Raw genomic sequence first — 27,378 nt, 5'->3', positions numbered from 1 at the left:
TCAACAGACGACCCTTTCAGCATTTACTGAAGACATCCGGTTTGTTAGGATAATCATCGTATATGTCAATCTTCATCATTTCTTCTATTTCTTTAGTCAGATGTTTCTGGTAAGTGACATTGGCAATAGCTTTCTTATCAGGAATGCAGAGTGACACACATAGGGAACAGAGTAAAGGACCACATTGAATACAAATGCAACAAGAAAACAAAACTGCCACAATGATACAGAGACCAGTTAGGACCTTCCACCCCCATGTGGTGATCAACGCCCAAAACCATCCAGAAAAGGTCCAAGTACCATTTTCTGTATGGATTTCAGCTGCAATTTTATGCAGTTTATAGCATTATAAACTGATGGCGTGTGGTCAGGAATAAACACGCAACAACTACTTCCGATAATTTTACAAGCTCCACCTCGGTCAGCTAACATAACATCTAACACCATGCGATTCTGCAATGCAACAATTCTAGTAATCTGTAATTCTTCCGTAAGATTCCCAAGAGCAGCAGCAGTTTGATTTGTCACAGCCTCTACCACTCTTGTTAACCTTCGAACTTTCCTACTATTTAGGGCAGCTCCAACAAAGAAAAACAATCCTAAATTAAAATCAATATACTGCTGCAGACTGGTGTCAGTCTGGTCCACGTCATCAATCGATAGAGTACGTTTATACCTATTTACAGTCACATTATTCAACAACTTCAAATCTTTATGATAAGATGCAGGCGCCAAGAATACAGGGGGTAATAGGAATGCTACATAACATACTCCAGACCAACCGGCTGGCAAACGGTAATAACCTTTATTTCCACATACGAAGTATGTATTATGAGATGCTAAGAAGGTACTGTTATTCAATCCGTCGATATTTAGAATAGTGATGCAATCACTAACACCAACAGGAATATAACCCACACTCTGGACACACAGGTCCGCTTGAGCTTGTGCCACTTGAATCACAAATCGGTCTTTCCCCACAGTGTCTCTGGTGTTCGTGAAAATATAAGGAATCGATTCATTGTCTGGTCGATACTCTTCCCATTCCCAAATTGTCCCATTCGCTTGCGGGTATCCATCTTTATCCTGATGACATTCCCTATTAAGTCTGAAGAGTAATCGTCCCACTGTAGGTTTCCGGGTGGCAAAAAGCAAAGTGTACCATGCTCTACAAGAGCCATTATGAGAGAAAGGAAGAGGTATGAATGGCGTTCCTCCTTTCTTCTGATGAGCTGGCATCATACCACATATCCAACAGTTCGTAGCATTCGTGGCAACGTGGGTATGATGCAACATCTGGATGAAAGTGTTATTCAAATAAGACTGACGATGCTTCAATTCTTGATACGGAAGGGTATAAAAGTAGTGCTCCTCAGGCACTGGAGTAGTCAACACAAGTAACTTTCGAGCAGGAGTCACATCCTCCACAAACCATGTGGCTATCCCAACAATAGCTACTGTAAGCATAAAACCTGTTGCACAAAGGATTTTCTTTTTCTCCATGTCAGAATAAAGAATCAATATCTTCCTGAAACTAAAAGGTTTGTCAGAACTCTTCCCCTTGGGCAGCGGTCGATTTCTTCACCAGCGGGCCAAGACGGGTGTCGCTACACTAATGCAGGGCTGATCCCCCCCCCTTGCCTCATTGGCTCTCCGTTTCACTAACCCAAGGGCCGTTCTGACAACATGTCCTAATACTGAAGAATTCACTTCCTTGGCCTGAGATGATATCGCTTTCCTCCAGGAGTCGCGTGGTCCGGGAAGAGCTCCTCAGTGTCGTTCGGTTCCACAGCACGGCCTTTCTCTGCAGTCAGAATCTCTCGTTGATCGGTCAATACAGCAGGCTCCACCAATCCGGGCGGTACTTTGCGACAGTGCAGGGAATGGATCCAATTCTTTCTGTTGGAAACCCGCACAGCCGTCCTCGTTGCAAGTAGGACCTGCTCAGGACCAACCCATCTCGGCTCCAAGCTGTTCGTCCTTTCAAAAATCTTCACCATAACATAGTCTCCAGGCCGGAGACTATGTCCTTCGCCGGTGGACCGATCAGGGAGCGCCTCCCGGACCTGTTGATGAATAGAAACCAAGTTATCCATTAACTGCGCCAGATAATCATTCATCATTACACAAGTTACATCATACACAGCCTTAGGTCTTGGTGGACCCCAAATATTCATTGGGCGTCCGAAAATAATCTCGTACGGTGTAAGACCGGTTCGAGAGTGCGGTATCGATCTAATTGACAATAATGCCAGTGGTAAAGCATCTGGCCAAGTCAAAGATGTCGAAGCTTGGATTTTAGCGATCTTGAGCTTCAGTGTACCATTATACTTCTCGACTAGTCCTGCAGACTGAGGGTGAAACACTGCGTGAAACTTCTGGGTGATGCCCAGACCCTTCAGAACATACTTTATAACATCCGCTATAAAGTGGGGTCCGTTATCACTCCACAGAAGTCTACAAACGCCATATCGAGGGAAGAACTCCTTCAATAGCATCTTGGCGGTAGTCATTGCAGTATTGTCTTTTGTAGGGTATGCCTCGACCCATTTACTAAAGGCACATACCACTACTAGAACGTACTTCAAATTGTTACAGCGCTCAAGCTGGATGTAATCCATCTGCAAAACCTCAAAGGGTGCAGTAGGTGTCGCAAATCCTCCTGCTGGAGTTCGAGTACCCTTTCCTGGGTTGTACCTCAGGCAAATCATACAGGTCTGCACCACCCTCTTTGCCGCGCTAGCTATCTCTGGATGCTCCCAGACTTGTGTAAGCAATTTTACAATTGCGGAAGCTCCAACATGTGCTAGCCCATGTGCCATCTGAACCATAGGTTGTACAAAAGCTGTGGGTAGCTTCCATCTATCCATCTGCTTATTTCTCCAACAACCCTCATCATCCAATTCTCCCTCACTGGACCATTGCTCCCGTTCTTTATCAGAAGCGGTCCTCTGTATTTCCCGCACTTCTTCCTTCGCATCGTGCCATCTTTCTACCTGCGACTTCACTACATACATGGCAGTAGCACCGGGCTGCATCGCAGTCTCCCGTGCCACCCGGTCTGCTAACGCATTCCCTTCTCCAACTTTATCAACTACTTTCTTATGGGCACTACATTTAATGATAGCAATTTTCCTCGGATATGTCAATGCAGTCAAAAGGTTGTGAACTAACTCTCCATGCATTATTTGTACTCCATGCGACGTTAGAAACCCTCTCTCCTTCCAGAGTAGGCCGAAATCGTGCGCTACTCCGAAAGCATAGCGGCTGTCTGTATAAACATTCACACACAATCCTGTACTGAGCTCACATGCTCGTGTTAATGCTATCAGTTCCGCTGCTTGAGCTGATTTCTGTGGTATGCGTGCTGTCTCCACTATTGTTTGCAGTGTGGTAATTGCATACGCTGCTGAAGTCGTACCGTCTGGTAGCTTCAGGCATGATCCGTCCACCCACAGTTCTCCATCTACATCTGGAAAGGGCGTATCCTGGAGATCAATACGACCCTTTGTTTGTTCCTCAGTCACAAGAATACAATCATGTGCTTTCCGCGCTCCAGACTGAGTCTCGGGGAACGGCAGCAATGTGGCCGGATTTAACGTTACGCACCTCTTTAACGTAATATGAGGAGCCAAAAGCGTCAGCTCATATCCCGTTAAACGGGCACTGGTCAAATGCTGCGTCTTTGTCTGATTAAGCAGGGCATCAACAGCATGGGGGACTAATACCAACAGCTTATGAGATAACACAATTCCCTCGCTTTGGCGTATTGACACAGCTGTCGCCGCAACCGAGCGAAAACAACCAGGCAATGCTCGGGCAACAGGATCAAGTACAGCCGAAAAATATGCACAAGGGCGCTGCTTGTCGCCGTGCATCTGCACTAAAACTGATAATGCACATCCATCTTTCTCATGCACATACAGCGAAAAAGGTTTTGTATAATATGGGGTCCCTAACACTGGTGCTGAACAAAGGGCCTGTCGTAATTGCTGGAAAGCAGCGTCACACTCATTTGACCAAGGAAGCGGAATAGGTGTGTCTTTTGTCAAAAGGGCTAATAATGGCTTGGCTATGTGTGAGAACCCTTATATCCATTGCCTACAAAAAGAAACAAGACCCAAAAATGCACGCACGTCCTTCTGCGTGGAAGGCGCTGGCGTGTCCAAAATTACTTGGATACGATCTGGTGTGAGTGCACGCCCCTCCTTAGACAAAAGGTGACCCAGATAAGTCACCTTTGGTCTACAGAACTGCAATTTCTTCCGAGATACTTTGTGATTGTGGGATGCCAAAAAGGAAAGCAAGGACAACGTACTCTTCTCACACAACTCCGGAGTGTCAGCCGCCAACAAGATGTCATCGACATATTGAATGAGGGCGACACCCTCGGGCAGAACAAAGGAGTCCAATTGTCTTTTCAAAGCTTGACTGTAAATGCTAGGGCTTTCTGTGTAGCCCTGAGGAACTCTACAAAATCGATAAGACCTATTATTCAGAGTGAAACCAAAAAGGTATCGACTATCGGGATGAATAGGAATCGAAAAGAAAGCATTTTTCAAATCAATGACTGAAAACGTCGTCGCCATAGGCGGGACCAAAGTAAGCAACGTCGTGATATCAGAAACCACTGGATATTGAGGTATCACGATCTTGTTTACTTCTCTCAAATCAATGATAAACCGATAAACTTTGGCATCCGTATCCTTTTTCAAAATGGGTAGAATCGGACTGTTACAGACGTTGTAGGGAACCTCCTCCACTACTCCCACCTTAATCAAATCCTGCACAATCTGTATAAGGGCCTCCTCCCCCTCCTGGGAAATACGATACTGCGGGAGGCGTGGTAACACCGCCCCCTCCTTGACACTAATATGGCCAGGCGGAATCACCATCTGTCCTACATCGGTATCCGAAACGGCCCACAAAGTACGGGGGAGAGTTGCTAACACGGTATCCTCTGCAACCACACACATCCGTTCAGACAAAGGGTGATTATCATTTAATATCACACGCACACCAGCGGGGGAGCAGCGGATCGTAGCTCTGAAGTGCTTTAGCATATCAAGACCCATAATGTTGTCCGGCGTGTTCGGGGCAAGCAAAAACGGACAGGGTGCAGAAAAAGAATCAACCTGAAATGTGAGGGGCCGAGAAAGAGGGCTTCGGGATAGTGTACCATCAAACCCTACCGATGTAACCATTAAGCCAGATGGGGGAGCCCTCGGAACCAATTGTTTAGACAGCGCACTACGAGTCGCTCCTGTATCTACTAGGAACTGATCAGTAGAACCCAAAACCTCAGCTGATACATAAGGACCCTTCTGATCAACCGGCACCTCAACTGATTCTAACCCCCATCCAACGCATTCCTATGCATGCTGAGAATCATGGTACCCAGAGCGGTCAATCCCTGACACTTGATACTGGTTTTGCCGATCAAAGACATTAGGTCTATCTCGGTGCTGCCCGGCAGGGTCAAAACGAGCGTGATCGTTAGAATTCCCCCTAAGATTCGAGAAACTCCCTCTACCTCTCGGGCCACCCTGAGTATGTCCCTGCCGCGAAGCATGCAACGCCGGGCAATCTCTGGCCCAGTGTCCCACTTGTTTACAATACGCACATTGATTCCTATTCAAATCAGATCGGCCCGAGGGAGGACCATAAAATCCTCCCCTACCTCTATTGACACCCCGACGGGGCGGACCATACACTTGCGCTAACATCACCTTCGTTTTTAAATCTTTCGACTTCTTCTCCTCCTGCCCCTTCGCTTCTTGCTCCTGACGCTCATAATACTGAGCTATAGTCAGGAGGGCTGTCGGAGACGCCGTGGACCAAGAACTTTCACTCGCCTTTAGGCGGGCCGCTATTGCCGGTAATAAATTCGCCACATATTTATCAGCAAAAAGGTGCCGACCCGTATCATCCGTAAGGGACTGACCACTAAAATCATGAAACGTCTCCTCAAAGCGCGTAAAGAAATCTGCAACTGATTAATCGGTTTTCTGCTTACACGAGGCTAACATGTTCCAGTCAATCTTTTTAGGGGGAATGATTGTTTTCAACTTAGTCAGAATAGCAGCAGGGAGATCTAAAATAATTTGAGGTGGTTTCTGCGCGGGCTTCCTCTCCCTATCCTCATCCTCAAGCTCAGACCACCGAGCCTTAAAAGCGGCAACATCGTCCACCTTCCGTACGGATCGCCACATATCCGGTGGTAAAATAAGCCCAAAGAACAGATCTATATCTGCTAAGGTCATAGTACAAGAATTCAAGGCCCCCTCGACTTCTTCGTAAAAGGCCGCTGGATTCTTGCGGGGATCAGGCAACGCATTCTTTAATGCCATGACGTCAGCCCTATGCCAGGGAGTATAAACCCAATTGTACACAAAATATCCCTTAGCATCGGCGGAGGTAATATCCGAACTAGTTCCCGCTCCTTTAGGAGGAACATACAAAGGTGCCGCCTCTCGCATTGGTTTAGCATGCACTAGGTCGCTCTTATCTGAGTGGGAGGTAGATGATTGGTCATCACCGACACGTGAAGCCGACTGCTTTTCCTCCTCAGCTTTCTGGCGCGCTTTCTCTTTAAGGTCACTCACCGCGTCCCGTAATGCAAACAGCCGTCGAACCGCATCAGGCGCCTTAGAGGGAGAGAAAACACCATTACGCAATGCTTTAGCGTCTGATACCACATCAGGCTCAAAGACGCTGGAATATTTCCGGAAAGCAGCAATCACTTCATCAGAAAAGTGGCCCAAAAAATACAACTTCTCTCTATCCTGCTACTTCTCCCAAGAATTCAACAACTCAGCAAGGGATAACTTGCCCTTAAGTGCACGAAGCTCACCCATTCGGTCAACCGATAACATGGACCGCGTGTCTACCTTACCCGACACCGATCCAGAATCCTGTGGCCCCGGGGCAGACGCGCCAACATAAGGGGGCGGAGAGCGATCTAGTAAACAAAAATCATCGTCAGGATTATTAAGGACAGGATAAAGTGACTGACGGACAGCATATTGACCCGAGACTTGCAACCTACGCTCTTTCTCTTGTCTCTCCGTCTGTTCTCTTTCCTCCCGACGCTTCGCTTCCTGTGCTCGCACATGATCATTCTTCCGTTGCTCTTTATCAAACAGCGCTTTCTCACGTTTCTCTCGCTCACGTACTTCCTTCACCCATAATCGTACACATTCAAACATGTCTTGACGAGCACGCCGTTTACACATACACTGTTCCACATACTCAATCTTACGCATATCAAACGATCCATACAAAGGCCATCGTAACTCAGGATCCTTTCTGGTATATTTCCTCCATATTGTGCTGTACATTATGGAAGAAAGACCATGCTTCACATACATATCCCTATTAGGAGTCCCCTCTGGGGGAGCTGGAGCAGATTCCTCGAGGTTTAACCGGTTTCCAAAGCAGCAGCACCACTTACGGAGTGCGCTAAAAGCAGGCATGCTCAAAAATAATGCAAAATATGCAGTATTATCAAAAAAATGGCACTTAAACGTTGTGCTGTTCAAAGTTACACAGTTCCGGAGAAATATCTCCACATTACCTGCCTATATGTGTTGCAACACATATATTCTCACAATAATCAATACAAGATATGACCGGTTATCACAAATCAAACTCAAATAGCCAAACCAGGCTTCAAAAACTCGGAGCAAGTACCGTACAACGGTTCTTACCAATCAAGAGTCCAGATTCCAACTGCCAAGCTCCAAAATTCGCCCAAACGGCTGTCACGGCAGGACCAACAGAAGAGGTCTCAGTCGAGGACCGGCGCCACCCAGATGGTCAGCTCGGAAGGGAAGGAAGAAAACCTCGGGATGCCAGGACTAAAGTGCCTCTGGCAGTGATCACATCCCCGGCCAAATTCCTCACCTTCGTCACGACCAATCCTTCGAGCATCCGAGTCGCCGATGAGCCCCACGTGACGGGCGCCAATTGATGAATACAGGCCCCAGCTAGGCCCGCAGGACACAAGGGTTCGCTCTTCTGCAATGGAATCTATAAGGAAGTTGGCACGGAAACTGCAAAGTACAAAGACAAAGTTTATTAACCCTTAAGGGTGGTCCTACAATCCATACAACACCCTTCAGTATTGCATAGAGTAGCACAAAGAACTTGCGTACACGGTCCCCTTTTATACACAAAGAGGGGCTCATAAGTGGGTGGATACAACATGAGGCAAAGAATATTACCTTTTATGGTCATTTTCGATACAGAATCAATATATGGGCGGAGCTGACACACTCCTTGAGCCCGCGAAAACATGGTCAAGCAAGGACTAACTGATAACAGATGTGGTCAAGTCTGGGCATGCGCCAGACAGACAAAGGAGCTATTTATAGACTGTTACTAGGCAGATTGCAAGAGCAACTAACACGAAGATAGGACTCTTCTCGTGCTACACACGTGGAGGCATGACAATACAAAATGGAGTCCAGACTTTAGTCAACATAACGAGAGAAACTCGGTCATATAAGGGGAATTCATGTCTTCAGTAAATGCTTACTCACACCGCTATTTCAATTTTCAACACCTATGTGTCGAATTTTTGGTACTAGGAGTTGTGCTGTTGCACTAAGAATTCTATGCACCAGCAGTTTACCAATTATTTCTATATCACTAGCCAAATTCCTGGGAGGGGCATGGACTCTAAGGGCCCAAGCCTCCAGCAAATACTTCAAGCGTTCTCATTAACTCACCTAATTAATGTAATTTGTCGTGCCCCGTACTAATTGATATTTTCTTACTCTGTAGTTTGTGTGGGTGATTTTAGATACGTTTTTTTAACTTCCTAGTCATCTCGATTTGTTTAATGCTTTTTTATGATCTTTTAAGTATTTATTGATGGATTCTAATAATTTTCTTGGGTTTATTTATGTTATGTTTGTTTATATGTTTGTGTCTTTTATGATCTTTTAAAATCGAATAAAGACTGATGATGATTTCCCCTTGACAGGTGTTTGCTATAGGTTGTATGTAGAAGTTGATTTTCTGACTCTAGAATAACAGTACAACATCAGAGTTCAGACACAAGGGCCCTCTTTGGTCTGTAGATATTGTGAACCATGACCTTTCTTTCTGGTCCTGTGTAGATGACCTGCTGAGACCCAATTTGAGGTAAGGGTTTTCTCAGGCCGGTAGAGGGAGTCTTGGCAATGCTCCCAACTAAGGGTGTGTCTTTTCTGACCCCTAAGTAATGCCACTGACGTTTTTATGCATTTTTGAAGAACCGCTGGACCCATGATTGGGCAGTTCTTGCATATCATCATTATCATGAACTTCCTGATGCCACTCATTACACAGGCAGTCAGATGACATCAGAGAGCTTCAAGCTGCTACTGTTTTTTAGAAAATATGACTGCGAAAAACCCATTGCTGCGAATTGTATTATACTAGGAACCATCGATGAACGCACCTTGAAACATTTCTCTCTTGCTTCGTACTTAACCTGCTTCAAAACAAGCGAGAAGGGCAATACAAATCTGGATTTAAGAGTTGGGAAGAGTCATTTCTCTCACGCGCCACCCTCTGTTTAGATTAGTACCCACATTTAGCGCAATGCAAACCTTGCATGAATTATCCTTGAAATAACAGTTGAACAGTTTTAAATAACAAATTAATCATACACTTCACAGGAACTGTATCTGTTTTTTGTAACCACCAAATTGTGTTCTTTCTGTATACATTTGTCTATCATATTGAGGAAATGTATTTGCATCAATCGCAAAAGAATAAGAGCAGCTTGTTTCAGCGTTGTGAAAATAACTTGCTTTTGGGCTTCAAAAACGGCATCTTGGGCATGCATGGGGTACACTTGAACCCTCTAGACTCCTCTAGTTCTCCGCTTCTATTAGCAACGTAAGCGCCCTGCGACTTTTTTTCTTTCCTGACAACCTGGGAGAGTTTTCTGCAGTGCTGGATGCTGTGGGCCAGAAAGCACCAACCGAGAGCAGTGAGCCGTGGAAGAGGCTGACGAGAAGGTGCCATCTTGAAGGTGATGCTCAGACCTGCCGACGCAGCTAGTGAGGAACCGATCCGGAAGCCAGAAGCAGACCCTAGCGGGAGATACAGAGCAGCCTGCACGAGGCCTTTGCGTACGCTACGGTGAATGCGGGAGTTTGAAAGGAGTCCCTCTCAGGGCATCAACCTGACTGATGTGCCTCCGCTTTAAGGGGAAAAGGGAGAGCGACATTTTCACTCTTACTGGTAGAGAGGAGTGTTGTTGAGGCACAGGCTCCTACGACAGTGGTAGACATGGTGCATGCACAACACTGATGCAGAGGAAGGCCTTGTCAAAGGGTCCTGGTCCAGTTTTAGGGCCCCTAACAAGTAACAATTCCAATCTCAGCGTCACTTTGGCCCTTCACACCAACCTTTACTGATAGAAACTACAAATGGAAGATACCAATATACATTTTTTAGTTAACTTTAAAAACCTGCTGAATTTTAATGGGGTGTGTATTTTTGTGGAAACATCATGCCCCCCATCATAGCGAATCGATGGCAAGTAATTAAATGTCCCCATTGGTAGAACAAACCAGAGCCCTGTAGGGGAGGCCCTTTCTGTCATTAAGAGCCATCTTGGGTTAGTGAGGGTAAACCGCCCCTACTAGATTCACCTGAAAGGTATCTTCAGGAAGAGAAAATTAAGGAGGTTACTGCATGGTCTAACAAGCGACAAATTGGGGAGAGAGTGGGCAAGGCTTAGTGCGGACCTCGCACGTGCCTCCATTATGGCGGTTGCGCCGATCCCCGGGGCTCGGAGGAGGTGGGGGGGTCACCGTGCGCACTGATGACGCGGCGCCCCGCCTCCCCTGAGCGACCTGTGGCTGCCCAGTGGGTGCGCGAACCGGAAGCACTTTAGTCCTTCCGGTTCAGCGCGATTCCAATACGTTGGGGCAGGCCGGTATTGACTGGCCTGCCCTGTGCCCCTCCCTTAAAAGGGGGCAGGGGAGCAGGAACATTCTTTTGTTCTCTCGCTCCCCCCAGCCGGTGTACCCGGGCCATAAGAGGCCAGTCATTGACCTTGCCGTAGGCTCTAGCGGAGACGAGCAGAAAGTAAAGTACATACATGTTTAGATTACGGTAGGAATGGTTATGTACTAGAAACATGTTAAGGATAGCAAAGTGACATCATGTATCTATCAATGTATCTGGACTTTCTGCGTAATTGTACATAATGTAAATAATAAGTAATGTTTTAATTATGTAATAAATACGGCCGGGGTGTTACTCCCCCTAATCCAAAAGAGTGTGGTTTGAAATGCTTGCCTTGGAGGAGGGAGGAAGTCCACATCCAAGGGCGGTCGTGGGTCTTAAAATAAAAAGGGACTTAGGCAGTACCAGGCAGTACCAGGCCATAAGTGGTCTGACGGCTAGACTGCCGACTTTGGAGCTGAGAAACTAAGGTTCGAGCCTCGGGTCATCTCCACATCCTGTGATTCTGGGCAAATCACTTAATCTCCCTGTGCCTACCAAAAAATATGAATCTGTCCTTGTGTAACGTGCCTTGTGCTCATGTAAAGCGCTCCAATACCTTCGTGTCGAGTTTGTTTTATATAAATCTGCAAAAAAAAGTAATTGCTAATACTAAAGGAAAAGAAAGGGAAAGATGTGTTAGCAACCAAAGGAGCCAAGGAAGACAAAGAACATAGGCCTTTCACCAGTGAAAGAAATGGTACCAACAGAGGGCCTTGTGATCACTCAGTACTACCTACAACGCTTCCAGGCAGTGCTGAAAATGGTAATCATTGCTGTTCGTAATAAGTCCTTTCTCAACGAGCTGCGGAAGAAGATATGTCAGCTGATTAATAGGGTCTGTGACATGGAAAAAACGCAGTGGACAACTGTTCCAGAGAACAACGTTGACAAGGATGCATATTGCTTTCCTTGGAAGAGAAGTCAGAAGAGCTTGTGATGAAGCAAGAACACTGGGTCTAGATGCAAAAACATCCAAATAAGGGGTCTAACGAGGTATAGGAAGAGATGGAATCCAGACATTTTGTAGTCTATCAGGGACAGACCAGAGGACCCTCCCAATACATTTCACCGCACACAGAATGGCTGGGTTTGGGCCAGTTTATTCTTACAAGCAAGATGTTTGTTATTGCATGCAACAGGTGAACTTTCATATTTATAGGGCACAATATTCAGTTATGTCAAGATCTTGCAACATAACATTGCAATTATTTGATATTCTCAGCCGTTAACAAACTTTGTGCACAGTCAATGCCCTCTATCAGTGAGGCATGTTTTTTCAGGTCATTTTTCAACTCTGAATGAAAGAGCAGTGTGGCTGTACCTTGGAGAATGGCAAGGTACCCTTGAGTCTGGATGGGAATCTGTTGTGAACTGCGCCTGTTCACAATGGAGGAGACACGCAAGGCTCACATGCAGGAAGACAAACAGTGCAGAAATCAGAAGCAAGTATACAGTCTTCAGAAACATGCATAGGGAGGGTACCTGCAGAAGCTTTACTGCAAGATAAGAAAATGAGTTGAAACATAGGGAAAGAGAAGACTCCTCAGAGTTCAACTCTTCACTCCAGTGACAGGTAAGGAAGGGACACGCTGTGAAGCTGATGCTCGTCCCGACATGCACAGTATTTGGAATTGTTGGGCAGAATGGGGATGGAAGCGTGTATAGAAACTATGGACTACCTTACTCTTGACAAAAGTAGAGTACGATTTTGTTGTCTTGACTATGTTTTGTTGTTCAGTTGAAGGGAATCTAGTAGTAGGGGAGCTATCTTCATCCCGGATTGTGGAGCTGACACATACTCTTGCCTGCAGATATAGCACAATTACTAGACAAGAGAGGTTTATTGGACCTCACTCCACTCAGCTCCCTCAACAAAGGTATCAAGATATCAACATTGCAAGCTATAATGTTAAGAGGTTGAATGCCACCACAGCTGGTTGTGCTGAATCTACTAAAGCATTTGAATTGGGATATTTGTATTATCCAAGAGGTACACTTACTCGAGTGGTAGGGATGGCCCAAATCGAGATGGTTCCTTGTACAGCATTTTTCATCTGGGCCACGCAAAAGAACTGGGGTAGCTGTTTTGTGCTCTCTCCATGGAAACTTCAATGGGACAATAGAGAGGGTGCTGGCTGATGAGAAGGGTCAGTCATTGGACATCCTGGTCACTATAGACTGAGCTATATATATATATATATTGTCCATTCTACTCTCCCAATGAGAGTCCAGAGGCATTCCTCAAAAGAGTGATCTGAAGTATTTTCCTTATAGGGGAAGGAACCGTCATAATAGCTGTTGACTTCAGTATTGTGATGGATATTTTAGGAGATTGACAGCAATTACACTTTGGCAGTTGACAGTGTCCAGGACATTAAAGAAATGGCTGGGCGATTTTTGGATCAATAGGTTTATGGTGCTCTCAAAGCGGGGATGCACCTATGACCCTCATTATAAGTTGGTCAGTAAATTCCGATAAGTGATTTAACTCCTGCGCATATCAGAATTATGAGGGTTGTGATAAATATCTGCAGGCTAAACCTGCAGATATTTACTAGGGAAAATGACTGGTAAATACGGGTACATGCAGTTTGTGGGGCTAAGTAACAAAAAACTGCATGTTCTTCCTCAAACACTGGTGATATGTGATAATTATTTTACCAAATAAATATCAACTTGGTGTTTATTTTGATTGGGTGCAATGATTATCACATCCAATGGCCAGATCCTAATGAGAGCTTTATGTTTTATTCTGCAGCCACAAGTTATATGCTCGATTTGACCATTTCTTGAGTAGAGGCAGCCTCTTATGTAAGGGACATATGTTGTTAGGGCATACAGCCTTCTCTGACCCTGAGTTGGCTATTTCACATTGTCAGATACTCAGTAACTGGTTAGATGATGAAGGTGGTAGTTTAAGTTACAATCTACTGTCTGGCGACCCCCGCAGAACCGAAATTGTAGATACCATCATGAATTTTATGTTGGAAAATCATAGCGATGCAAGAGATTAAAGTGTTATGAGATGCATTGAAAGCAGAGGACATTTCATTTTAGCAGCAGCTGAGCTTAACCGGACATGGGCCATGTTTAACTCCAGATTGGAGTAGCAGTTGACAGACTTGGAGAGGTCATAAAGTTTCTATGTCAACTAATTGCGGTAAAACAGCTCTAGCATTATGAAGTTCAAGTTATGGCCTTGGAGCCAGATGAAGCTGGATATACTATGGCCAGAACCAGAATAAACTATTATGTGTCTGGAAACAAGGCTGTGTGATGCTTCTCAGTAAACTGAAAGCAAAGGTTGTGAGATAGAAAAGGGGCTTAGTGGGAAAGGGGGACAGATGTTCAGTTTGATGACGACATAAACGAGATCTGTTTGGTATTCTGTCAAACTATCCACAGAAGGACCAGTTGGAAAGTAAGACATTGGGAACTATGTCTGGACCCAGAGAAGGCAATGATTCTAAGATTTGAAAGGCAGAGACATTAGAAGCCCCTATAGCTGCAAAAGAAGTAATAGCATGCATACCTAAACGAAAGTGGGGAAATAACTTGCCCTTTATGGCTGCTCAGTCACTTTCTCTAAAGCATTCTTTACAAGTCTGGCACTGATACTAACCAGCGTATTTAGCTCTATTATTGAAACCGGTCCTTGAGTAGATCTTTATCTCCCAGATGCGTAAATGCTTAATGTCCCTCTTATTGGCCTATATTTCGTATTCATTTTGATGCCGCACTATTTGTTGGTATCCTGGTGGTGCAACCAAACCCTCCTGCTAGACTTGTTCTACCCAACCAACCTGGTTTCATGCCGGGGTGACCGCTTGGAGATGATACAAAAATATATACTTATTGCAGGCAAAGCACAACAAGCCCCTCCGGTCTCTGAGACCCAGTGCCACTGCACCTGCTTCACCAATGGAAGCTGGGCCCCTAATTGGACCTACCTCCAATGCATAATCTCCATGCTGGGCTTCGTACTAAGCTTTATTAGGGGGGTACTGGCAAGCTATCAAAACCCTAGGGCAAGCATCAGTGCTAATGGTATACAACCCAATTATTAAACCAAATTATTGTGAGCTAGCTGGTATACAGGCTAACATATCCGGTGGGGGTGTCTGGAATCAGCCTGGACACCAAGCCCACAGTCTGTTGTCTAAACGTGCAGATCCTATTTAGGTTTGTAGGAACTACACAACAGCGGTTGAAGTCTGGAGCGCCTGGCATCGGCAGGCGTCGGGGCTGTGGTGCGAAGTGCAGCGGTGCGGCGGGCGGTACGTTCCGGTCGCAGTTTAGGTAGGGGCTCAGTGACGGTCGACAGGCAGCGTCAGTCAGACCAGCGTTGCGGTGCGAAGTGGTGCCCTCGAACCATGGTGCAAGCATCGGTATCTATGACGGCATGGAGCAGCGTTTTGTCTAGTGGAGGTGAGCAGGTGGAGCCAGCATTGTCCAAGGCAGACCAGGCCTATTCTGGTGCAAGGAAATATCCTTCCACTACTCTAAATGCAGCCCAGGTCTATTCAGCCCAGCCCTGACTCATGCAGAAGAGGCCGGATGCACTTAAACCCCCCAGTGACTTCCCGAAGGGAATGCACATCTCCAGACCCTTTCACTCCAAAGCCAGACAGTCAATCCACAACCCAGCACAGGCACATAGGATGCCTAAGGAAGAAAATACCCACTTTCTAAAAGTGTTATTTTCAAACACACAATATAAAAAAATCATCTTTACTGAAATTGCATTTTTACATTCTGAGTTCAGGCATACTAAACTCAATTTCTCTATCTTATCCCAATGGGAAGTTATACTTGAAGATGTTACAAATGACCTCCCTTTCTATCCTATGGGATAGATGGTCTTTCCATAATGTGAAACGAAATACGCTGCATTACACTATCAGGACTTGTCACACACACCAGTGCATGTCCTCACTATCACATACACTGCACCCTCCCCATAGGGGTACCTTAGGCCTATCTTAGGGGTGATTTACATGCCTTCCAGCGGGAAATGGTATAGTCCAAAGCTCTGTTTTTAATATAAAAGCGGGGCCTTCGGTGGTCATATACCAGAAAATACAAGATATGAAAAATATAATATTGTCTACAGGTGCTCGTGGAAGACAAATTCTATGGACTGGAATCTAGAGAAAGCTAAAGTGATTCTGGTGTTTTACTAACCTCTGCTGGTCGTTTTCTATCAAGAAAGTTAAATAGAGGCAGTTTAACAGAAAAACAAGTCCCTAAGCGGATGCAGACAAGTCCTAGGGCTGATCTTCAGAGCCCACACATATAAGTATATACTAAAGTATATACATATATACTAAAGTATACACAAGAGGTCTTGAATGCTCGATCTAAAAAGACAGGGGGCACATGTCAAAAGATGCAAGATCTGACATGTACTGAAATGGATTATGTGCTGCTTGGCTAAACACATATGAGGTCCAAAAGGCGAGACCTATTTCATTGCAAATGTATGTTTCCTCTTTCTACATATTTTGCCTTCTGTAGCACACGCAGAAAGAGGAAAGAGCTTCAGAGGATTGTTTTTGCATAAATAGCCCTGGCAATTGTATTGCTGCAATATATTTTTGGGCTTAGGGAGGGAGTGTGGAAGTGGGTGAAGACATAGAGAGACTGGTTGGCTGGAATTTTGGATTTTGTATAGTAAAACAAAGGAATTCAACAATGATTGTTCCACATTCAAGGAAAACCTATATAATACATGTCCATGGTACTTGAGGGTTCAGACAGATCTGTCACAAAGTCAGGGGGCTTAAGGCTCTCAGGATTTACCTCTGTGGGGAGAAAGATAACACCACCTACAACAACACAGAGAAATTGTACTTCTTCATCTTTATGGTTTGGTTCTTACAGTGCATGGCGGAGAGCGGAGGAGATTGGGATGGACTACTATCTTTGTTTTCGAATACTTTCATGTTTGTTGACATTGAGTTCCTCGCCACCCTGGGAATGTAGGCTGTTATATGTGTTAAAGGCTACAAGATTAAATATTGAAAGTTAATTATAAAAATTGTCTATTGCCGAGGCGAACAAAACTAGGAGCGTAGAACAGGACAGAAAAGGAGATCTGAATTTTTAAACGGACACTAGCGTGCAACAAGCAATGCCTCAACCTCACCATTCTTTAAGATGTAAAGTTGTCTAATACATTCCTCTCACAGTGATCTAGAGCCAAAACTGTGTAATGTAAGTCAATGTATAATTGCAACAACAACAAAAAACTAACAAATTATATGAACAAGAGGCCCAATTGGTTTTGTAAGGCAGAGCGTAACTAGCCATTGCAGTGGGCATTTCATCCTCTGATGCAGTAATGGATAAATTAGGCTCTACTGGAAATTGTGGGGCCCTGCCTTCTCTTAGGTGGCAACACTGCCCAAGTGTGTTATGCCTGGCTACTTCTCAGAACACCGATTTATGTGTGCATATTTGGTTCTATATCTTGTCAAATTAAGATTGGAAAGAGGCATCCTAGATGCTGCAATAGCGTTTGATGCTATCCCAGATCATTTGAGCCTGTGGCTGTACATTTGAAGTTGTGCCTGGACATGTGAAACCGTGCTTTCTAGAATTTCTTTCTGTACATATACTATGAATTGCCCCCCGCCCCCATCATAAGTAATGTGCCTCTATAATCATCCATGTAATAGAGTTTGTTCTGCAGAAAACTGAATAAATAAATAAATTAAATATCCTTGAGCACGTATAGAATATTAAATGATGCATTTCATCGGTTTTACTTGCGAGGTATAATTAAAGTGTGGAAGACTTACATGCCTGTATGGATTAGTGGAGAGCAGTGTATTCTTTATTTAAAATAAATGCAGTTTTACTGATCATATTTTTATTTAAATGTCACATGTGATGTCCTACCATATTAGATAAGTATTAATGCAGTCAAACTGTTTCTTGGTTGCAGGCATGTGTACATTGCAAACTGAACATGAAGGAGGGTGACCCCGCAGTGTATGCCGAGCGTGCGGGCTATGACAAGTTGTGGCACCCGGCTTGCTTCGTGTGCTCGACCTGCAACGAGCTTCTGGTGGATATGATCTATTTCTGGAAGAGCGGCAAACTCTTCTGTGGCCGCCATTACTGCGACAGCGAGAAGCCCAGGTGCGCGGGCTGCGATGAGGTGAGATGTTCATTCATTGGGCTGGTGGTCTACCTTCATCAGCTCGCGTTACCGGCGTCAGCCGACTCCCAAGGGTACCTCATGATGTCTCTCAGTAGTGATCAGTGGACTCTTAAAGTATCTGATTTCCACCATCCTTTCCCCTTACTACCCCCACCTCCCCCCCCCCCGAAAAAGGGAGGTGGGGACCGTGCAGCATCCCTGCCTCTTATTACCATTCCTCTCTTTTCCCTGCTCCCCCCCCCAGTCAACTCTGTTGCATCTCGACCATCAAGAGCAGTAAGGCCGCTCCTCATCACTCACCCAGGGGCACCCTTTTGTTTTCTGTTCTTTTTTTGTTCTATAAAATTGTATTGTCTTTCAATAAGAAAATACATACAAATAGGCCAATATTGTAGAGGCTCTGTGATACAAACCATAGCTGCATACCCCCCAAAAAACACAAAAAAAGAAATATACCCTGGAAAATGGCAGTGAAGAAATACATATACGAGTACATTTGATAAACAGCAACCATTTACTAATTAAAGATATAGAAATACAAAAAATGGAAAAAATAGTAATTGATGTGAATGTTATTCCATTGCTCTACCTGCCAAAAATGACTTGCAGAATCTTACCACAAAGCTCAGATTTAGCTTGTATCCTGTGGATTGCTTTGATTGATGTACATTTGTAAAGTGCTACAACCCCCTGTCCCATGCACACCAAGGGCTCTATTACAAGCTGGATGGAGGGGTATTGTTATATCCTGTCTGTGTACTAATGTTACACGTATATTAACCAGCTCCTAGCTGCTCAGCCAGTGGGAGTGTTCTGAGTGGAATGTTGGTGTGATAGAGATGCATGGAATGTTTGGGTGCCTGTGTGGTGAGGTGTGACAGTTGAAGATGGGCTGAGCAGCAGGCAGGCAGGCTGCTCCTGGTGAGGCTGCTGTACATGGATTACCAACCTGCTTTACATGGAAACCAACCTGTAACTTAGACCTAACAAAGAAACTACAGCGATACAACTTGGCCAAGTCTGGTACATCATAACAGATATCTGTGTGTGGGACACAGCTCTAACAAATTATTGGTGTCCTGTGTTCTCACACACCGAGTTGCCAGGTGCAGGTACATCTGATCCGATTTTTGCTGACCCAAAATCCTGTTGGTAAAATTCCTTGAGGCTTGAACTGCAAGTGCAGCCCGGATTTGGTGGCGGTGTTCCCAAGCCCCTCCTATGGGATGGGAGGATGGGAAGGCATGTCATTCTCCCGTCTCCACTGCCACCCTCAACACCCCTCCCCTCTGCTCCTTGCCAGCCTCCCCGATCAGATGCTCATAGTAAATGATAAAAGAAAAACTTAATCCACCAAAAAATGGGAAATTTGTGCGGAATATAGCCTGAAATAGGATCCGTACAGTTATTCACCATAGGGTGGATATTAACTTGTAATAGCCACATTAATGTGTGGAAATACCACTCAAATGTTATTTCCGGCCACAGTAGCCTCACGCGTAAAAATGCCTACATGGAATCGGGGCCTTATTGGTTCCATTTATCACCATAGAAATAAGTAGATAAATATTAGTAGATAAATATTAACCCCTTCAGTGCCCCGCCCTTTCCCCGCCCTGTGCCGGCCCTTTCATTAGCGGGCGGGGTTCATGACGAGATAGTCTCGTCGTGGGCACAGCGCAACCGCGCTCCATGACGAGACCATCTCGTCATGGGCACTGAAGAAGTTAAACTCTGCAACATTGTGCCGAGAGGTACGTATTTTATTGAATTATTTTTTAAATCGCAATTTAAATCTTGATTTAAAGTACGTTTTGGCTCTTAATGATGATAACAAATATACATTTGGTGCAGTGCATTGTATCCTACTGCTCTTTGTTTCTTTCCTGATACACTCTGGTACAGCTTCAATTGTGTTCAGTTAGTATTCTAACTGAAGAAGCACCTGTTAGATGGCTTTAATCTGCTATTGATAGGCCAGAAATATGAAATTCTGAGCAATGTGAACTTCATAGTTCTGTTAAAGAGGAGTATTTACGGTTTTTACAAAGCGCTCAACACCTCAGAAGCATTTCAAAGCGATGGGAGGGAAAAGTATGTCAGTGGAGGTCAGCTATGGAGGAAATGCTGTAGTTGAGATGGAAATCCAGCAGTGAGTCTTTTAAGGATCTCCCTCATCGGAAAAGGAGAGGAGTTGGCCTCACGGCTAGAGCGGTCGAATCTGTGGTACTGGGTTCGAGTCTCGACAATGACTCTGAACATCCTGTGATTCTGGGCAAATCACGTAATCTCCCCGTGCCTAACAAAAATGAATGTGTCCTCATGTAATGCAATTGATGCTATGTAAACGCTCTGATTCCCTACTCAGGTCAAGTTTGCGCTATATAAAACTCAAAATAAATAAAAAAAAATGCCTTGAAAGGGAATCCCTGTACAGTTAATGCCCCAGTCTCCGGTATCTTAATAGCATGTTCAATTTGGAAACCAATTTGAAAATGTTTAATCTGATAGAGACTATTAGCCGCAGATGCCTTAACGTAGAATTATCCACAGGCGTGAGACTGGACCCGGAAAACTTACTTGTCCAGCATCTCGGCACGCCGGGGCGCGGTACCACGCGACTCCGCCCCACGTCCTCCGCGGGCTTGACGTCAGCGAGGTCCCATAAGCCCCAACCCGGCGCACTGACGTCAGTTTTCTTCTTTTCCGCGTGTAACGCGGATCCGGATCGTGTCCTGGCCTGTTTCAGGCCTTCTTTTTTCCGCTTTTGAGCATTTTTCTTGGGTACAGTGTGCGAATGCCTTCGGGCTTCAAGACGTGCTCGTCTTGCACGCACCCGTTGTCGGTCGACGGATCCTCACCCCATCTGCATGTGGTGTTTGGGGGAGCACCATGACTCCACAGACTGTGAGGCGTGTCAGCAAATGAAGATGAAGTCCCGGCGGGAGTGCCGGATGAAACTCCTTTCGGCACGCATGTCCAGGTCGGCGGCGTCGCCGCGTCCATCCCCCGCGGACGGCTTCAAGAGCCTCAGTCTCCGACATCGTCCTTCTCCCAGGCCGCAAGGGCGTTGCTCACCTGTTGGTGTCACAGTTTGTCCCTGAGGCCCAGTCCCTGGTCTGTTGAGGGTATAGATTCTCTGTGGGTGGTACGGCCCCGCACATCGCCACCCTATCCGCCCTTCCCTGGCGCGGGGGCGACCAGAACCCAGATGGAGGCCAATGCGGCAGCCTTGCAGGCCTTGTTGGCTCTTCCTTCTCCTCCTTCTCTTCCTGGGACGTCTGCGGATCCCTTGCCGTGTGCGGGGACTTCTGCGGCGTCGCTGGCGGCTCTGGATCCGGCACTGACCGGTTCAGATCCAGGTTTGGAGGATGTGGTGCCGTCGGGGTGCAGCCCTTAGGGGTTCACTCCTTTGGACCACGGCACCTCTGCCTCGCTGCAAACCCCCGCGGGGGTCCCTGTGTTGTCACGGGAGGTTGCCGGGGCTCGGGGCGTGTCCTCGAGTCCCCCTTGGGGCAGGCGGCGGCCTTGTCCGAGGCAGAGGTGACGCTGCTTAGGCGCCGGTGGCTGCTGGCGGCGCCGCAGGGGCCGGCTAGGAGTCGGGCGTGTCCCCGGGTCCCCCTCGTCCCTCCACGCAGGAGGCTGCCTCATCGGGGGTCGAGTCGATGCCTTTTCGGTGCCGTTCCTTAGCCACCCCTGTTCTGGCCCAGCCTCGGTCTCCTGCGCTGCGCGTTGTGGCAGAGGTCGTTCCGGCGTCTCCTTTGGTGCCGGTTTACGTTGACCTGGCTTCGGTCGCGGACTCTACGGCGCCGGGCTGGCGTCGGGTCGTTGATTCGTCTTCGGACGCCCCCTCTTCTCCAGAAGTTCGGCGGTGGTTGGTTTCATCTTCACCGGAGACTGGTCGACATGTTGTGGCTTTTTCCCCGGCGTCTTCTAAGGACGGCTCGTCGCCGTGCCCGCAATCTTCGCCGGAGGCGCCTCAGGTTCCCCATTCCTCGGTCCCCATCCCCCCCTTTCCGGGCTTGGCCTTTCCTTTCTCTAGTCGGACTGGGGGACGGCCACCTTAGCCTGCAGCCGTCGCCCACAGAGGAACTACTTTCCCCACCGCGGGGCCCTACGGAGGCGAGTGCTGCCTTCACTCGGGCAGTTTTCACGGCTGCGGGTATCTTATGCATGGGCGATCCAGCTGCCCATTTCCCCACGGATCATCTTCTGGAGGTCCTCCATCAGGTTTCTGGTGGTCAAGAGCTGCTTCTTCCCTTCCAGGTTTCGCTCCACACTTCTCTTTTGGGGGCTTGGGAGCGGCCCGCCACGGGGGACCCGGTGCCCCAGCAACTTCTGCACCAACACTGTCCTGCGCCGCATGATCCTGTCTGTCTTTCCCTCCACCCCGCTACCAGGGGCCCTCTTTTACAGACTGCCTTTCCCTCCCTAACATCAGTGTTGTCTCCCCCATTGCGGGAGGCCCGCTGGTTAGATTCCTGGGGGTGCAATATCTTCGCCTCCAACTGTGCGGCTTTGTGGGCCCTTAACACACTTTGTGTATTGGCTAGGGCCCCTTCTTGCTTGTGGGATTCGGCGGAGTCCCTTACGTCTGCTGCTTCGCAGGAGGGTGCCTGTGTTGATCTGAGGCACCATGTGTTGGATGGCCGGGAGCTGGCGGCGTTTATTCTTCACTTGGCTCTGGACCTTTTGGAGGTGCTTGGTCGTACCATGGCTTCTGCGGTGGCCCTTCATCGACATGCCTGGCTCCGGGATAGTGTGTTCCCGGAGAATGTTAGGGAACGGCTGGTTGACCTTCCTTTTGATGGCACTCTTTTGTTCCACGCCTCTGCGGATTCTGCCATTCAGAGGTTTCTTGTGGGGCTTCGTCCTCCTCCTCTTTCCCCTCCTCTTTCTCCTCCTCCTCCTTCTCCTCCTCCTCCACCTGCAAGTCGGTCTGTGTTTTGGGAGGTGTTCTTCTGTTGTTTTCCTGGGGCCTTGTAGCGAGTAGCCCCGGTTGTGTGTTCGGTGTGGTTGGTGTGCCTTTAGGTCCTTTTGTTAGGACTTTGGTGCGGTTGGCTGCTGGTCCAGCCCTTTTTTGACTTGTGGTTTTGGCTGTTGGTAAGCCATATAGGCCCTGAGATTAGGCCTTCTGTGTATTCTTCATTGGCTGATTGGCAAGCCGTCTGCGGTTTTCTCCGCAGGCCTTTCCGTTTGTCCTCTGCTGCGGAAACTTTTTTCTAAGAGGGTTCCCATTTCTGGGACGTAACATGCCCTATGTGGGGTAATGGTAGCTATTATATACCTTTATCATGTGCTGGGGAGGTGGGGTCGTCCTTCGGGCTTCTGCTCTCCGTGTCGTCACGGTATGTCACTGGTGTGATCCTCTTGCTGATGGTTTTGGAGTGGCTTGCGTTGCGCCCCGGTCCGTCCTTCTTCTGGATCGCTGTGGCGCTGGCCTAGTCCGGCCTGCTGTCTGCGGCCTTGCGTTGTAGCAGTTTTGCGCTTCTGTCCACCTTGGTCCTCTGTCTGGTGTTCCGGGGGAGGGGGGGGGGGCGGGACTGGTTTCCCCGGTTTTTGTGTTGGGGCGGACGGCTTGGTCCGTCCCCCGTCTGTTCTTTGTTTGTTTCTTTCTTTCTTTCTTTCTTTCTTTCGTCAGTGTGTGCCGGCCTCTCCCTTGTGGCATGTCCGGGCCCTTCTTGGCCCTTCCTGACCTCTACCTTGGGCCAGCGTTTAGCTTGTCCTGGGTGCACCGTTCCGTGGTGTGGTCTGCTGCTGGCTGTGCCTGCCAGTGCGGGCCCGTTTGTTCTGCTAAGCCGTTGTGGCCGTTGCTGTATTCTCTTGTACCTTTCTTCTTCCGTCTGCACTTTTGGTGGTGCAGCTGTTCCTGCCTTGTCCGCTGTTTGCGGCTGGGGGTGTGTGCTGTTCTTCTGTCGCTGTGTCTGTTTCTTCAGGAGGGCCCTGCCTCCGGTTCTACCTCTTCTCCCTAGGGGTTGAGGTGGTCCTTGTGTTCCTTGAGGCTTCGGGCGCTGTCTGCCCCTACGGGGTGTTGGACAGCTCTCCCTTGGTTGGGCTTACGATTTCCTGGCCTTTTCTTTCTTGTCCCTGTGACATGTCCCCTGCTGGGGACCTGTGTCTCTCCTGGTGGGGAGGCTCTCTCGCAGGCCCCCCTCCCTTCTGGGTATGGCGAGTCTATCTATTCTACGTTAAGGAATCTGCGGCTAGTAGTCTCTAACAGATGTACAAGTTACTTAACTTCTGTAACGATGTATCTGGTAGAGACGATTCTAGCCGCAGATTCCTTCACGACCTGCCCTTCCTCCCCGTTCTGCGAGGACCCTCTCCTTGGGTTTATGCAGTCGCCTCCCCCTGGGTGACTTGTCTTCTGTGGGTGTCCTCTTCGTTTTCTTCCGGTCAGGCATGCCTCCAGCTGGTCTCTCCCCATCGTGAGGGCCTACTTTTGCTCCTTTCCTTTGTTAGAGTTTCTGATCCCCAACCGGTCTTCCTCGTTAGGGGTTCTTTTACTAGTCATTTGACTTCCCGCTCTTTTCGGAGGTTATGGCCCTCCTTGGCACTGTAGTCTGTGGATGGATTACCTGTCCTTTGGCCTCCTATTCCTTTCAGGGGGTATGGCCATCCATGGCAGTATAGTCTGGGGATGGATTGCTGTTGCTCCGGGCTTGTGGCCCTTCCCCTTGTGGTTGCAGTCTCTCTCACTCTCACTTTTCACACACTGTTCCCATGCTCTCCTTAGTTTTGTTGTGATGGCTCCTTGTGGCGTGGAAAAGATCTCCGAAGCAAACTGACGTCAGCGCGCCGGGGTGGGGCTTATGTGACCTCGCTGACGTCACACCCGTGGAGGATGTCTGGCGGAGTCGCGTGGTACCGCCCCACGGCGCGCAAAGATGCTGGTCAAGAAACTTTTCCGGGTCCAGTCTCACGGCTGGGGATAATTCTATGTTAAGGAATCTGCGGCTAGAATCATCTCTACCAGATACATTGTTACCGAAGGTAAGTAACTTGTACATCTTGATAGTAACTTGTCCTATCCGTGCAACTATCTTTTAGTACCGATTTTTTTTTTAGTTGTCTGGGAGGATGCTACATGGCTCCGATCCAGCGGGTTACCAACCTCAGGTATTCAACTGTCATATGTTCACTTGGGCCCATAAACACACATTCATTCATATAGGCTAGTAGATAGAGATGGGGTCAATTTATTGTGCTAATACCTGTAAGATTAATTTTATTTTATTTCTTACCAAACCTCTTGATCCAATGTATTTTCCTCTGGTCAGTGGACCTTTTAGTTAACTAAATAGATGAAAATTACATAGAATAACCTTCTTTAAATAACCACAGACTCTGGAGAGTTTTAAAAGTTTATTTTGCAAATTCATGTGAGCCAAAACAAAAATACAGCTAGAACACCGTTTTCTTCGAAGAGAGGAAGGGAATAAAATTAGATTAGATTAAACGTTAAACAAAATTATTTCGATGACAGAACCTGAATAGGGGGGAAACAGAGAGAGCTGTACAATGAGATACTACACAGAATTATAGTTACCTAGAATGGTGTGGGAACCAACCCCTTGGCCAAGGAATTGTAAAGGGCCCCCTGGGACGGATCAGGCGACAAAGGCTTAGGACAGGATTCAGGACAGGATGGATGACCTCTTCTAGATACAACGCCTGTGTTGCACCCCTCTGTGACACTATCTTCCGCCTCGATTCTTCCGCGATCATCTTCTATTATATGCCGCCTCGATTCTTCCGTGATGTTCTTATAATTAATTGGCTCAAAAGTTCTAAGTCTGGAAATGGATCTTCTTTAGTATTCACTTAATTTTCGGACAGCATCTCGGTCTCTCGGCATTCTCCATCTCGCTGTGTGTTCTGCTCTAACTAAACTACCTCAATTATACCTTTCTAATGGCATGTACCACCCCTAAATGTTTCAAGTTTATGAAACTCCTAACTCTGATTGGACAGGGAAAGGGGAGATGATCATCACACCATGCTAAGTTTAATATTTTTCTTTAAGCTCATTGTTCTATGTTCCCGCCCCTTAATTTACTTTCCCGTGCTTTATTTCCCATCCGAGTTCACATTTTTATCAATCAAAAATATACAATTGTATAACTTCTCCATTCATCGGACATGAGGATGATTCTGTTCCCAGGACACACCGAGGCCGCGGCCTTGGATGAGTTTCAGTTCTTTCGTCATGGTTCCTGGTGGGTAGCAAATACGCATGTGCAAGGGACACCAGGGGTAAGGACATCTGTCATCCTTTGAGGCCCAAAATAGGAACTAATAAATAAGTCAGAAAGAGACCTATTAAATTCAAAATAAAATTATTTCACTGTATACCACCTATCTCTACTCTAACCCCTTTTACTTATATAAATCTTTTGCATTAGCATTTTATTAAAATTGCAGGGTTTAGTTTCAGCTTAAGCATGCGCATTAACATGTGAGTTCCAAGTGGCTATTTTGGAAGCGATTACGCAGCTGCAAAGATTTCCCTCCAAAGCATAGGTGCGTCATTACTATGTGGATGTAGTTGACGCATGCGCAGTGAAAATCCCCGTGTTAGCAGCCAATTTAATCACACTTGGGTTACTGGTTAGTACGACACATAGGCAAGCTTCCCTTAAGCGTAAGTGTACAAATTATTACGGTGTTACAAGTTATTTGAGAAGATTGCTTCCGAGCAAGTCTCTTTTATACGATTCCTAGCTCCATCAGCTCCCTTTTGCTTTTGTGTTGCCACAACGTGGGAATAGAAGAGGGGTCGGGTTGAGACGTGTGTTACAGAAGTTCGTGTTAGTATGCGCTCTTTCTCTTTGCCCGATGCCCAGTATGTGGGGCTGCCTAGCTGATTCTCAGCATATGAAGGGTGCTTGGTGTTTAAGCGGGCCCTGTCCTTTGGAGACCCAAAAGTCACGTTTAACCCCTTGAGTGCCCATGACGAGATGGTCTCGTCATGGGCCGCGGTTGCGCTGTGCCCATGACGAGACTATCTCGTCATGAACCCCGCCCGCTAATTCAACGCCCGGCACAGGGCGGGGAAAGGGCGGGGCACACAAGGGGTTAACAAGATCCCGACTGCATGGGGTCGGCACAGACCTATTGTTAACTCTGTTGAAATCTCTGCTAACATTTCTTTTAACACAAGCACACTACTTCGACTCTGCTCACATCCTTGTTGG

The 27,378-nt window shown here is 46.9% G+C and overlaps 1 protein-coding gene across 1 annotated transcript in view; it reads left to right on the top strand.

Annotated features, from left to right (window-relative positions):
* The window catches only part of TES (testin LIM domain protein), a 181,994-nt gene that overhangs the window by 102,178 nt on the left and 52,438 nt on the right, over positions 1–27,378 (top strand). The window contains exon 5 of the mRNA XM_085653156.1: positions 17,963–18,178. Coding sequence (XP_085509282.1) covers positions 17,963–18,178 — 216 coding nt within the window. The remainder of the gene's footprint in view (positions 1–17,962; positions 18,179–27,378) is intronic.

This window comes from Triturus cristatus, chromosome 4_1 (assembly GCF_964204655.1).
Source record: "Triturus cristatus chromosome 4_1, aTriCri1.1, whole genome shotgun sequence".
In the NCBI taxonomy this organism is placed as follows: domain Eukaryota; kingdom Metazoa; phylum Chordata; class Amphibia; order Caudata; family Salamandridae; genus Triturus; species Triturus cristatus.
The sequence above is the reverse complement of the archived record's forward strand: the minus strand, read 5'-3'. Positions and strand labels throughout refer to the sequence as shown.